General features: G+C 42.6%; 1 protein-coding gene across 4 annotated transcripts in view; it reads left to right on the forward strand.

The window, feature by feature from the left end:
• Ascc1 (activating signal cointegrator 1 complex subunit 1) overlaps positions 1-14,826 on the forward strand; it is a 91,685-nt gene that overhangs the window by 1,138 nt on the left and 75,721 nt on the right. For all 4 annotated transcript variants that reach the window (XM_036167592.1, XM_036167590.1, XM_036167589.1 and 1 more), the window contains exons 2-5: positions 806-947; positions 2,677-2,776; positions 6,670-6,767; positions 7,799-7,977. In XM_036167592.1, coding sequence (XP_036023485.1) covers positions 839-947; positions 2,677-2,776; positions 6,670-6,767; positions 7,799-7,977 — 486 coding nt within the window. In that variant the 5' untranslated portion in view covers positions 806-838. The remainder of the gene's footprint in view (positions 1-805; positions 948-2,676; positions 2,777-6,669; positions 6,768-7,798; positions 7,978-14,826) is intronic.

The raw sequence follows: 14,826 nt of genomic DNA on the forward strand, positions 1-14,826 counted from the left end.
TTGTAGTTGTACTTTTTGTTTGTTTGTTTGTTTTGTTTTGTTGTTTTTCGAGACAGGGTTTCCCTGTGTAGCTTTGCGCCTTTCCTGGAAACTCACTTGGTAACCTAGGCTGGCCTCGGCCTCTCAAGTGCTGGGATTAAAGGCGTGCGTCACCGCTGCCCGTCTGTAGTTGTACTTTGATAAGGAAATTAGGTCTGATTGTTAGGTGTGTATTTCTAGCACCTTGAAAAGTACTTAGCGCTCTTCCATGGATATTGTATGAATGGTTCCACATTGTATTATTATATTGAAAAGAAAGAATGAAGCACTTTGCACATGGTTAAATAAATATCAAGACTGCATCCGCTTAGGTTAAAGACACTCAAAGTCACTGGCAGTCACTGGCTGTATTCTACTAATGCCTCTTACGGGAAAGCTGATACATAGATTACAAATGGCTGTCTGGAGTGAGTCAGGAGATGTAATAGAATGGTGGGAAATGCAGTCCTTGCCTTCTGAGAGCTTACACACAGTGGCCGGCCAGCGGAAAGTGACACTATTTTTACTTAGGATGTGCTATGAACTACAGCCCAGTTATGTCCATTCGGGCCTACATAATGGCCCATCTAATAGGGGTTTTTATTTAATTTTTATTACATTATTTATTTTGTCTGCGTGTGTGGCAACTGTAGGAGTCAGTTTTCTCCTTCCACCACGTGCGTCATTAACCTTGGGAACCAGTGTCATTATCTATTCAGCCATCTTACTGACCTAACCTTTCATTTCTAATTCTAAAACAATGGTAAAAGGATGATTTATTTTTCAGGACTCTACTAGACCCCCATTTGGAGACAGTGTCATGGATGTTCTGCGCCCACAGCTTATAACATTCGATGGACGGAATTATAGGAAGAATCCCATCCAGGAAAAAAATTATCAACATGAAGAAGATGAAGCTTACTATCGAGGTAATCCTAGTTGCTCTTAGGTCAGGTGAGAAGTAAAATGTTCTTTGTAGTGTAGGGGCAGTTCTTTGTTTTATTGCTGTTCAGGGCTCCTGGCAAAGCTGATCTCAGATGAGGCATTCTTGGTTGCCTTTCATATGTCAAGAGAGATTTCATCTGTACAGAGGCTTAAATGCCATGAGGAGTAATTTTATTCATTATTATTTAAATTTGTGTGTGTGTGTGTATATGGATATATAGATATGATCATGGGTACCCAAAGATGCCTGAAGAGGGTGTTAGATCTCCTGGAGCTGGAGTTACAGGTGATTGTGAGCTACCCAGTGTGGGTGCTAGAAACTGAACTCAGGTCAACTGTAAGAGCATTAAGGGCTCCTAACTGCAAAGCCCCCATGTGAAGTAATTGCAGTTTGTTATTACTATTAACTTTTAATATTCTGTGCCAAAATTAAGCCCCTTTACCTGTGAAATTGTAAAAGAATATAAATCATTATTATTATTATTATTATTATTATTATTAATTTATTTATTTTGAGACAGGGTTTCTCTGTGTATCCCTGACTGTCCTAGAACTCACTCTATAGATTTAGAACCACCTGCCTCATCCTCCTGAATGCTGCGATTAAAGGCATGCACTATCATGGCCTAGCATTTTTTTTTGTTTTTTGAGACAGAGTCTCTCTATTATGTAGCTCTGGTTGTCTTGGAACTCATTGTGTAGACCAGGCTGGCCTTGAACTAATAGAGATCTTCCTGCCTCTGCCTCCTGAGAGCTGGGATTAAAGGTGTGCGCCACCACGCCTGGCTAAGAATATGAGTTATTGAAATAAACACGTGAAAGATTTAGTTCAGTGTCAGATAACGTTAACTGTTGTTACTATGTTATTTTTCTGTCTTCCTTGTAGTCATGCATTGACTGTTCCAGAGACACACCCAACTTTATTTTACATATGGTAATTTGGTAAATAAAATCAATAGTTGAGATGGGTTATAAATATTTTCAGGGTGATGACCATGTGGTTAGGTTTAGTGCATAAACAGGGCCTCTTAGGGTCTTTGCAACTTTCCCTTTTTGGTTCTTAAGGGTGTCCACTAGACCTTAACTTTGGGGGTCACTTTCCCTTGTGATCCTTCTTACTGTGTGCTGTCAGCCTTGAGCCTTGAGCTCCTATTTCCATTCTGATTCTTTGTGTGGGTCTCTCCTTACTATGTAGTTCAGGTAGTACTCTTCTTGCCTCAGCCTCCTAAATGTTGGAACTCCTCCAGGCATGTGTCACTCTGCCTGGCCTCTCTTTTCTCTATGTTGAGGTTTAAGGAAGAAATCCTTCTAGTATCATCCTTATTTATTAATAATTCATTCAAGTAATTCTGTGCCCTAATACTTAAAGAGTACTGACTTCTAGACTTTGAAAGGGTGAGTTCATATTGTGTGAACTTCATCTCAATAGAATAATAGTAAAACATATTTCAGCATCTTAACTTTCTAAGAGAAAACAACTAAATACTGCTTTCCCAAGGTTCTGAGACTGAAGGATTTAAAATAACCACCGTGTTCTTTTTACTCTTTATTTCTTCTGAGCAGACTTGGCGGGGGGGGGGGGTGGGGGAGGTACTAAAGCAGCTGTTCTTTGCACACGGTCCTGCCTTCTTAAGCCCTGAGAGTGATTGACAGCTGCGAGGAGGCTGTTTCCACTGAGCAGCCCCATGCAGAGATGGTATGGTTTCTTTGCAGACTCCATGGAGTATTCTGATGAGCCCTGTGATGCCTATGAGGTGGAGCAGACCCCTCAAGGATTCCGGGCCACCGTCAGTGCGCCTAGCCTGCTTTACAAGTGAGTGAGTTCCCCATCAGCTTCCAGAGATGTACTTTCAGGAAACTCAGCAGGAAGCCAGCTCTTCAGTCTTTTACACTTATTATAATGCTTGATTACTAATGACAGAGGAGTTCAGTATTTTGAGTCCTGAAATGTCACAGGACTGATTACAGATTAATATAATCATCCTGTGTTTATGGCCACATCCTGTTGACTTTCCCTTTAAATGTCCTTTGGAGCTACCATTTACCTTATCTTCACTGCTACCTCATTTTTCCTATGGATATCTTTTTAAAAAAAAATTATCTAATATGTCTGTGTGAATATTGACATGTATGTATGTATACTACCTGTGTGTGGTGCCTAAGGAGGATAGAGGAATTTGTTGAACCCTCTGGACTGGAGTTAACTGACCGTTGTGAGCCACATGATGTGGATACTGGCAACTGAACCCAGGTCCTCTGCAAGAGCAGCAAGTGCTCTTAATCACTGAGCATCTCTTCGGTCTCTCTGTGGATTTCTTAAAATAGCTCTAATGGTCTCTCCACATTCCTGCTTTCTTCTTAGTCCTTCACATTGAAAGTGGTATGATTTAGAAACAATTTTTTTTGAGATTTGTTTTTAATGTGTGTTATCTTATCTGTATGTCTGTACACCATGTGTATGCAGTGCCTGTGGAGGCCAGAAGAGGTCCAGGTATTCCCTGGACCTGGAGTTACTAGCCTCCTTGTGAGTGCTAGAAATTTAAACCAGGTCTGGAAGAGCAGCCAGTGCTTTTAACCACTGAGCCGTCTCCAGCTTTCATTTTTTTTTTTTTCTTTTTTTTTTTTCTTTTTTGGTCTTGCTTTATAGTTAAGGCTGGCATGGAACTCTTGATCCTCCTGCCTCAGCCTTCCATTTACTGAGGTTACAGGTGTGTATCACCTCACCAGGCTCAGAATGATCTTTTTAAAAGGGAAATCTGATTCTTTTACCACTTCTGCCTAAAAGTCATCTGTGGGGGTGTGAGATGGCTCAGCAGGTAAAGGCACTTACCATGCAAGCCTGGCTACCTGAGTTTTATCCCAGAACCTTTGTAGAGGTGGAAGGTGGGAGCTGACTTCACAGAGTTTTTCTGTGACCTCCATGTAATGTGCTGTGGTGGACGTACCCACAAATGCACTTATGTGTACACACATTCACACTAATAATACATTTAAAAACTCTTATCGGTGGTTTTCCACTAGAGATGGAGTTCTGGGTCATTAAAGTCATGGGCAAAATCATGAATATACCCTAGCTGATTCTGCTTTTATTTTCTTTTTGCTTTAGGTCTCTCTCTGCCTTGTGTTTAAGGTTAGAACTCCCAACTGGTATTTTCAGTTCCTCATATGTGCTGTGTTTTTTCCAGCATCTGAGTTCATGTGTGTGGTGTGCCTTTTGCCTTACTCTTTCCTCTTTCTTACCTGGTTCTATTCTCCTTCCTAGAAAAGCTTGATTTGACCCAAGCCATCCCTGCCAATCACTGATAATCCTACTGTGTGTTTTTATGATACCTCTGCCTGTGGTCTGTAGCATTTATCATAGTCTGTGTTTGTATGCGTTGGTGTATTGCTTGCTGCCCCCTCTGCAGATGGGAAGCCTCTTGGAGGCAGGGACTTGTTTGTTTCATTAATCCTTAGTGCCTTACCGAGACGGTTGTGCTTTTTCGAGGATCACTGTTGTGAATCGCTTATGGACTTCTGGTCATTTCAGCATGTGCTTGTGTGAGTGCTCTCTCATGGTCTCCCCCACATTAACCACTAATAGAATGCTGTCAGAAGCTAACTGGCTTCTTTTGGACTTGCCTGGGAAGATCAGCTGGTCTAAAAAGTCCATCAGCCATTGCTGTTTTTCTGTTATACTGGATCAGTTAGGTCCACTGGGAGGAGAGCTACAAATATGGAATCAAATGCATTTGAACTCTAATAGTTTTATCCTTGAGAACATTCTGAAATACCTACTGTGGATAAAATTCTTCTTGAATGTAGCCAAATGGGAAAGCAAAGCCAACCCTGACAGCTCACTCACTTTCTTCCTAGGCTTTGATGACATTTCCTCCTAGGAGGCATGATTTCAGAATGACATGACTCAGCTTCCTGAAAAACAAAATGAGTGTAACATGTCTCGGTGTACATAGGTCCTACGGCCGAGGTGTGTGAAAATTCCTGAATGTCTAATTCTCATGATGGCCTTTTGAATTCTGTAGACTCTTAAGTTCTTGTGTTCCTGATGAACATATGGGTATTAGGTCAGATGTTGGTCCTACTAAGTCCTAATTAGTAGGTAACATTCGCTGAGAAGATTACCCCTGGACCCCCACCCTTTTCTTTTTTTCCTTTCTTCTCCCCCTCTCCTTCTATTAGGGCTCCGTATAGCCCAGGCTGACCTGGAACCTGCAGTCTGCCTACTTCAGTCTCCCAACTGCTGAGATTACAGGTGTGCACCACATGTACACCATAAGATTTCTTATTTCATTTCTATGGGCTTATTTGGTCAAGGTTTTGCAGTGCTTGGGATAAAACCCAGGGCATCTTGGCACATTGCCAGATAAGTGCTCTACAACTGAGCTGTATCCCCAGATGAACATCTCATTGTTGGAAAAAACTGACCTATTACAGCAGATCTTAGTGGAAATGATTAGGCTTTATTATTCCATGTAAAGACAATTGACTAAAGGTTAGGAGCTAGCTCAAGCAGTAAAGTATATGTGAGGTCTCAGGCTCAGTTCCCAAACACCTCTCTAAAAGAATGGTTTTAGACGTAGTTACCTGTGGCATTGGGTGTGTAATTGAAATTGTAGAAGTTGAAATAATGTTGATGACAGGGAGGTCTTTCCATTAACTTAATATCCTGTGATAGTGTTTTATAGACTCTGAAACTCCCCTCCTGGGATCCAGTAGTCTCATTCATGCTAGCACTTCCAATACTGTGGGTTCCGGAGGATAACCTTGGCTTGTCAGGATTATTTATACTAGAGGCCCAGGTGAAGACTATAAACCAGTCAGTAGGAAATGGATGAAATGGGGTAGACGATGGTTGGGAGGGGCTGATAGGAGGTGTCATGGGTTTGTCCCATTTGCAGGGGGAGGTTAAAGTTGTCCACTGTGGTTGCTGTGAGTCATCAGATTGTTAGTATTCAAAACCTGTACATGAACAAAAATTTATAGTATATGATATGTATGACAATAACAATATAATATATATTAATATATTAAAACATGAGTATGTGCTGTGCTTAATTTAGGTCACATGTTTACTTCCTGTTTCTCCTCTTTTCTTCCTCTCTCTTTCTCTCTCTCTCTGTGTATGTGTGTATCCCAGGCTAGTCTTGAACTAGTAGTCTTCCTGCCTCAGCCTCCTGAATGCTGATTCCAGATCTCGGGAAGCATGGTTCTTTTTGTGCTCTACAGACTATCTGAATGGTAACTCCTGAACGCTTTTCAAAGCTCTTTACCCTTTGTGGTGTTTTGAATGAGAAAGGTCCCCATAGGCTCATATATTTGAGTGTTTGGTTCCCAGTGGGTGGACTGTTTAGGAAGGATTGGGAGGTGTGGCCTTGTTTGAGGAGGTGTGCCACTTTGGGTGGGCTTTGAAGTTTCCAAAGCCCACACCAGGCACATTCTTACACTTTGCCTCGTGTTTGTGGATAAGATGTGAGCTCTCAGCCACTGCTGACAGTGCCCTGCCTGCTGCCATGGCTCTTCTGTTTCCATACCGAGTCACTGATGGCATCATTTGCCTGGGAGTGAAGAGAGCATGTTCTATATAAAGCTTAGTGACTTGCAGTTCTCTACTAATACTGCACTTTTACTGAGGTGTGTTTCTATTAGGGAGTGTCTCTGGTCATGTGGAACTTAAACATGTATTTTTTTTTTTTTTTCATATTCTAGGCACATAGTTGGAAAGAGAGGGGATACCAAGAAGAAAATAGAAGTGGAGACTAAAACATCTATCAGTGTTCCTAAACCTGGACATGAAGGAGAGATTGGTAAGACAGACATAATTATGTTCACACTGATTTCTTTGACTTATTTATTACAGATATGCAGAAACGTATATTAAGTTATATTTATTTATTGTGTGTGTGTATGTCTGTGGGTACATATAGTGCCATGACACATGTATGGAGGTCAGAGGACAATCTACTGGAGTTGATTCTCCTTCCAGTATGTGGGTTCTGGGGTTGAACTTAGGTTGTCAGGCTTGACAACAGTAAGTGCCTTTATCCAGTGAGCATCTCACTGGTCACCCCCAACCCCTCTCTTTTTAGACAGGGTGTCATGTGGCCCAGACTGACCTTAAATTCACTGTGTAGCTGAGGCTGGTCTTGAACTCTTCATTCTTCTGCCTCTATCTCCCAAGTGCTTGGATTGCAGGCATGTGTTACCATTCCTGGCTAGAGAGAGAGAGAGAGAGAGAGAGAGAGAGAGATGCGCATGTTCCTATTTGTGTATGTATGTTCATGTGGTCCTGTGGGTATGCATGTTTCTGTGCATGTGGAAGCCAGAGGTTGATATCAAGTGTTTTTTCTTCCTCAGTTGATCTCCATCTTAATCATTTATTATTTGTTCATTTTAGAGATAGGGTCTCTCACTGAACCTGGAACTTGCTGATCTGGCCAGACTGACTGGCCAGTGAGCCCCAGGACCCCTCTGTCTCTTGTCTCCCAAGCACTGGAGTTATGGATGTGCTCTCCACACCCAATTTTCATTTGGGTTTTGGGGACCCAAACTCAGGTCATAATGCTTGTGCTGTAAGCACTTGACTGACAGGCTACCTCTCCAGCCTCAGATACTCCATTTTCAAATGTATTCTGTTTACATCGAAACTCCATTTTCAAATGTGTTCTGTTTACATCGAATTCACTAGTAGTTTTCTTTGCCATTTGGCGCCATTGCTATATCCATGATCAGAGCGCTTTCAGATCCCTAGAGATGATAGTGTCAGATGGCGTCTACCTGTCAAGCACTGAGGGTTCTTGAGCCTGGTAATGTTTTTTTTTTTTTCCTTTGCTTGAAGTGATCACTGGTCAGCATCGAAACGGCGTAATTTCAGCCCGAACTCGGGTTGATGTTCTCCTGGACACATTTAGAAGGAGACAGCCCTTCACTCACTTCCTGGCCTTTTTTCTCAATGAAGTTGAAGTTCAGGAAAGATTTCTGAAGTTCCAGAAGGAAGTGCTGGAGAAGTGCTCCATGGTAAGTAGAAAACAAAATCTGTTTTCTAAGTAAGAAATGGTTCATAATTCAAACAAAATACAGACATATCTGCCCAGGTCTTTCTATAAGGTAGGGAGCATCTCTTTCTCAAAACTAATTAATTAATTAATTAATTAATTAATTTGTGTGTGTGTGTGTGTGTGTGTGTGTGTGTGTGTGTGTGTGTGTGAGAGAGAGAGAGAGAGAGAGAGAGAGAGAGAGAGAGAGAGAGAGAGAGAGAATGTGTGTGGGGTGTACCTGCCCATGTGGAGGCTGGAGGCTGATTCTTCCTTCTGTCCTGTTCTCCATCTTCTTTTTTTGTTACTTGTTTTTTGTTTTTTGAGACAAGGTTTCTCTGTGTAGTTTTGGTGCCTGTCCTGGATCTCACTCTGTGTACTAGGCTGGCCTCGAACTCACAGAGATCCCCTGGCTCTGCGTGCTGGGATTAAAGGCATGCACCACTATGCCCAGCTGCTAACATAGTCTTTATGTTTCTGCTTTTCGTGATTGTAATGATGCTGTCCTAAGTAGTCTGATTCATTTCTTACTTGAATTCTTAGAAGTGGAAAAGGCGTGTGTGTGTGTGTGTGTGTGTGTGTGTGTGTGTGTTTGAGTCTTTTCAGGTATATATCCAGATTCTCTTCAAGAAATTTATGTACTCCCATGTAAGATTGTCTTTAGGTTTCTTTCCCAGCAGATGTTCCATTTCCAGACTCCTCATTCCAAAGTGTGTTCCACAGGAAACCCAGGACACATGATGGAGTGAGACGCTGTGCAGGAAAGGTTTTGTCAGGTGGTAGTATTTTCGAGTCACTTGCAGGTTCTGCATATAGGTCACATTTTAAACAGCCGTTTCAAGGCAAGGTATAAGCACAGCTATAAAGAAGCTTAAAAAGACACTGAATGTGTTTCATACACCAGATGGTGCAGCCTAACACGTATAACATTAGTTCTCTCAACCAAGTTTGCTGAAACATCTCCCAGAGGCTAGTGAGGGAGAGGGTGGGGGAAAGGTGCTTGCTGCCCCGCCTGACAAGCTCGAGGGCAGATGCTGGGTTATATGGAGACAACTGACTACTGAAGTTGTCCTCTGTCCTCCACATGTGTGCTGTGACACGCGCTCGCTCGCATACATGCACACACACACACACTAAAGGGGTTGGGGGGCGCCGCAGAGACTGGGTGGGAATGGAGACGCTTGACCTACTAGGGGACCATATGTCCTAAAGAAAACCGACTCTCCCTCCCCTGGCAGCCATTAACAGTCAGTAGCCCTCAGCTTCCTCTGCTGGAATGTTCCTTGCTTTGCCCTTGTGCAGGTCTTTTGCAGGCAACCATAGCTGCTGTGAACTAATGTCTGCATTAGATATTTATGTACAGATGCTGTTTGCCTCTGGACCTTTATCTCTCTTCTATTTAAAGATTTATCTACTTGTCATTTTATGTGTATTAGTGTGTTGCCTATATGTAAGTGCACCACGTGTGCAGTGCCTGTGGAGGCCAGAGAGGAGGATGGGTCCCTTTGAACTGAAGTTATTGGATATCCTTAGCCACCATGTGGGTGCTTGGGACTGAACTTAAGTCCTCTGCAAGAGCAGCCAATGCTCTTAATTGTTGAGCCATCTCTCCCTCTTGGACCTTTAGCTCTTTGAATCTTTCTCCTCTTCTCCTTTCTGTTTTCTGAGCCTTGGGAAATTTTGTTTGTTTGTTTTTCAAGACAGAGTTTCTCTGTGTAGCCCTTGCTGTCCTGGAACTCTCTCTGTAGACCAGGCTGGCCTCAAATTCACAGAGATCCTCCTGCCTTCTGCCTCTCAAGTGCTAGAATTAAAGATGTGCTCCACTACCGTCCAGCATGGTTTTTTTTTTTTTTTTTTTTTTTCTTTCTACTGTTCTTGAGAGATTGTTTTAAATACAGATGGTCTACTTAAAAGTTCAAAGTTTAAAAAATTCTTTTCTTGGGGGCTGGAGAGATGGCTCAGCAGGTAAGAGCACTGACTGCTTTTCCAGAGGTCCTGAGTTCAATTCTCAGCAACCACATGGTGGCTCACAACCATCTGTAATGAGATCTGGTGCCCTCTTCTGGCCTCCAGTCACCAGGCAGAACACTGTATACATAATAAATAAATAAATCTTAAAAACAAAAACAAAAACAAAAAAAACCCAAAAAACAAACAAACAAACAAAAACTTCTTAAAAAATTCTTTTCTTAGTTTACCAGGATGGAAGTATTAAAAATTAAAATTATATTCAGAATTATCTTAACAGTGAAATTAGCTTTGGATTCTAATTTGTATATCTAGAGCTAGGGTCTCTAAAATGTATAGAGTTCTGTGACTGTCATCACTGTTCAAATCTAGAGCAGGCTCATGGCCCAGGCAGCCTTTCAGAGCTGCTTATCCCATCCTAGTGGTATTCATTTTTGTCTTCCTGAATGTCATGTTCATGGAATCATCTGATAGGCTGTTGACCCAGGCCTCTTTCACTTAGGGTGTGTGTGAGTGTCTCCCGGGCTGTAGAGGTCTGTAGTCCATCCTCACTTAGGGTGTGTGTGAGTGTTCCCTGTCCTGTAGAGGTCTGTAGTCCATCCTCACTTAGGGTGTGTGTGAGTGTCCCCTGTTCTGTAGAGGTCTGTAGTCCATCCTCACTTAGGGTGTGTGTGAGTGTCCCCGGGCTGTAGAGGTCTGTAGTCCATCCTCACTTAGGGTGTGAGTGAGTGTCCCCCGGGCTGTAGAGGTCTGTAGTCCATCCTCACTTAGGGTGTGAGTGAGTGTCCCCCGGGCTGTAGAGATCTGTAGTCCATCCTCATTCCCCTGAGTTGGCTTCTACTTCATGGATGCTATAGTTTTGCTTCTTCATCCATGTGTTACTGGACATCATTTGGACTTTTCCAGTTTCTGGCAATCATGAATAGAGTTGATATGAACAACTTCGTAAAGGTTTTTATATAAACACGAGCCTTCATTTCCCTAGAGTAAATGCCCAGGAGTGAGATCCCTAGTATGTGTTGTAGTCACATGTTTAACTTTATAAAAGTATTACCGGGGCTGCTGGGATGCTCAGTGGGAAGAGGGTTGGCTGTGTAAGCATGACAACCTCTGTTTGGTTTCTGGGACCCATGGAAGTTGGGAGGGAAACTGAGTTCACAAAGTTGTCTTCTCACCTCTGCATGAGTGCTGTGGCATGCAGACATACCTCTCATCTCTCTCTCTCTCTCTCTCTCACCACACACACACACACACACATACACACCCCCCCATACAAACTCACACACCCCCCATACAAACTCACACACACCCCACACACAAACTCACACACACCCCACACACAAACTCACACACACCCCACACACAAACTCACACACACCCCACACACAAACTCACACACACCCCACACACAAACTCACACACACCCCACACACAAACTCACACATACCTCTCAACACACACACACACACACACACACACACACACACACACACACACACACACAGACACACACGCCTGGTTTTCCTCCTGGATGCTGGTCCTTTCAAGAATGTAGGGCTTGCAGATATTCCTCCCAGTATGTAGTTTGCCTTTTTCCCTCTTAACAGGTATTTTGTATGGAATAAATGTATTCTGTTTTGATGGTCTAGTTTATCTTTTTTTTTTTTGTATCATATATCTTCTGATGTCACAACTAACTTTTTTTTTTTTTTTTTTCTGGTTTTTCGAGACAGTTTATCTGTGTAGCTTTGGTGCCTTTCGTAGAATTTACTCTGTAGACCAGGCTGGTCTTGAACTCACAGAGATCCGCCTGCCTCATAACTAACAACTTTTTGCATAGCTGTAAAATGTGAAACTTCACTTATGCCTTCTTTCCGATTCTCTATGATTTTATTTGTTTTATTTTTAGCTATTTAGTTCAGTTAATTTTTGTATAAGGTGTGAAGCTGTGGCTGTAGCTGTGGCTGTGACTGTTTGCCTTGTGTGTTCAAGGCCCCTGATTTTCATTTTTATTGCTGTCCCCTACCCCCTAAATGAAGGCAAGTTAATTATTTTTTTAAGACTTACTTATATTTATGTTATGTGTACATCTGTGTACCATGTTCCTGACGTGCCTATGGAGGCCAGAAGAGGGCGTCAGATTCTATAGAACTGGAGTTAAAGACAGTTGTGAGCCATCCTGTGGGTTCTGGGAACCAAACCTGGCTACTCTGGAAGATCAACCAGTGCTCCTAACCACTGAGCCACCTCTCCAGTCTCCTCCCTTTTGTGCATGGATGTCCATGCTGTGTTTTCTTAATTCTGTAATGAAGAGAGTAGTAAAAACATTTGGGCTGGGTGGTGGTGGTGCACACCTTTGATCCTAGCACTTGGAAGGCAGAGGCAGGCGGATCTCAGTGAGTTCGAGGCCAGCCTGGTCTACAAAGTGAGTTCCAGGACAGCCAGGACTGTTACATAGAGAAACCTTGTCTTGAAAAACCAAACAAACAAATTGGAATAAAATACAATAGTGGTTGCTAGCTGTAGTTTTCAGAGAGGTGGCCTAAGACCTGACTCTGGAGTCCTTATACTCACTTGCACTGGAGCAAATGAACTTGTCTAATGGCCTGATTGGGAGCACTGTAGGAAGAAGTAAATGAGTTACAGAGCTCAGCACGGTGCCTGCTCCATAATAAATACTTAATAAGTGTTAGCTGTCCTTCCATAGTTTCTGTTGGCTAGGTTAAAGTTGCATCATAAGAGCATTAAGATTAGATGGGGTGGGGATGTAGCTTGGATGGTAAAGTGCTTGCCTTGCACGTTGGAAGCCCTGGGTTCAGTGCCCAGTACTACATCAACAGGATATAGCGGCGCACAAGTGAGACACTGTCTGGAAAACATAGATGAGGTGAAGCCAGCTTTCATAGTCATAGTAGTGGCAATGACACGCCCAACTTTTGAAGCTCATTTGAAAAAATGTATTTCTAGTTTTCTAAGACAGGATCTCATTTATCTCAGGCCTGACCTTGAGTTCAGCATGTAACTGAGGTGAGCTTTGATTGTTCCGCCTTTGCTTCTCAAGTGCTGGGCTCACAGGCAGGTACTGCCATGCATGGCAAAATCTTTTCTTTTCTTTCTTTCTTTCTTCTTTTTTTTTTTTTTTAAAGATTTACTTATTTATTATGTATACAGTGTTCTGCCTGCATGTACGCCTGCAGACCAGAAGAGGGCATCATTACAGGTGGTTGTGAGCCACCATGTGGTTGCTGGGAATTGAACTCAGAACCTTTGGAAGAGTAGCCAGTGTTCTTAACTGTTGAGCCATCTCTCCAGCCCCAAAATCTTTTCTTTATTCCTCCCTTCTCCCTTCTTTCCCACCTTTCCTCTTTCCCCCTTTTCCTTTTGTGTCTGCTACTCTGTCTATATTTATTGTTTTATGTTACTTTTAAAAAAGATTTATTTAGTGTGGGAGGGGTGGAGGGATGGGGGGAGAGAGAGAGAGAGAGGGAGGTTGAGAGTATGTATATGTGCACCATGTGCATACTGGTGCCTTTGAATGCCAGATGTTCTCTTAACTACTGAGCCTTCTCATCTAGTCCATTTATTTATTTAAAATTTTGTTACTTTATGTGTATGGGTGTTTTGTCTGTATGTATGTGTATACACCATATATGAGTCTGGTGCCCGCAAAGGCTGGAAAAGAGTATTGGATCCCCTAGAACTGGGGATACAGAGGGTTGTGAACTGCCTTGTGGATGCTTCAAATCAAACCTGGATCCTCTGGAAGAGCAGCCAGTGCTCTTAACTTCTGAGCCACTTCTCCAGCCCCATCAGTCCCCTTATTTTGTCTTTTTAGGTGATCTCATGTGTAGTCAGAAGTTTTCCTGTGCCCCACCAGGTCCCATAGCTGCTCGGACCCAAGTAAACACACAGAGACTTATATTACTTGTAAACTGTATGGCCTAATGGCTCAGGCTTCTCGCTAGCTAGCTAGCTCTTACAGCTTAACTCAGCCCATTTCTATTCATCTATATGTTGCCACAGGGCTTTGTGCCTTACCGGTACTTTCACACCTTGCTTCTACTGCTGGCGGCTTGCAGCATCTCCATACTCTCCTTCCTTCTCTCTCGCTAGTTTGAATGTACCGCCTAGCCTTATTCTGCCTCACCACTGTCCACACTGCTTTATTCATCAACCAGTCAATTAGAGCAATACATACTCACAGTGTAAAGAAAGACATCCCACAGCACTCATGTGTAGCATAGGCTGGCTCTGAAGCCTTAAATCTGCCTTAGCCTCTGAATGCTGCATTATAGGTGTGTGCTGCCCTGTTAAAGCTGGATTCGGGGTACAATTTACAGTGAGATATGTGGGTATAGACGTATTGGAAACTAAGTGCTGTTGTGTATCGGTTGTTGAGAATTGTAAAATTGATTACTTAACAATGAGACTATGAGGGTGAGTAGATGTACAACTCTGAGGGACATACTGGACATCATAGATATTGTATAATCTATCATAAATGACAAAATTGGCTTTAGTGCTGAAACAAGGTTTATGTGTATGCCAGACACTCACATGTGTGTTAGAACATAGTTTTCATTGAACATTTCAAAGCAAGGTGATTTTCATGTTGCCTGGGAATGGAAGGTGGGTTAGAAGTTCAAAAGCACAGGCATGAGAGAGATGGTTCAGAGGCAGGGCATTGGCTTGGCCCAGCAGTACAAGATGAAAAAAAAAACAAATCCAGAAACACCAAGGGCCAAAGCGTCGATTTTTTTGCTGGCAGCGAGGTTAGTCAGTTTTGAAATTCTATTCCTTGTAAATACCAATATAGCTGAAGCTCAGTCTTGGTTGTTTTCAGTGTTATGAATACCTCATGTGA

This window comes from Onychomys torridus, chromosome 18 (assembly GCF_903995425.1).
Source record: "Onychomys torridus chromosome 18, mOncTor1.1, whole genome shotgun sequence".
Classification (NCBI taxonomy): domain Eukaryota; kingdom Metazoa; phylum Chordata; class Mammalia; order Rodentia; family Cricetidae; genus Onychomys; species Onychomys torridus.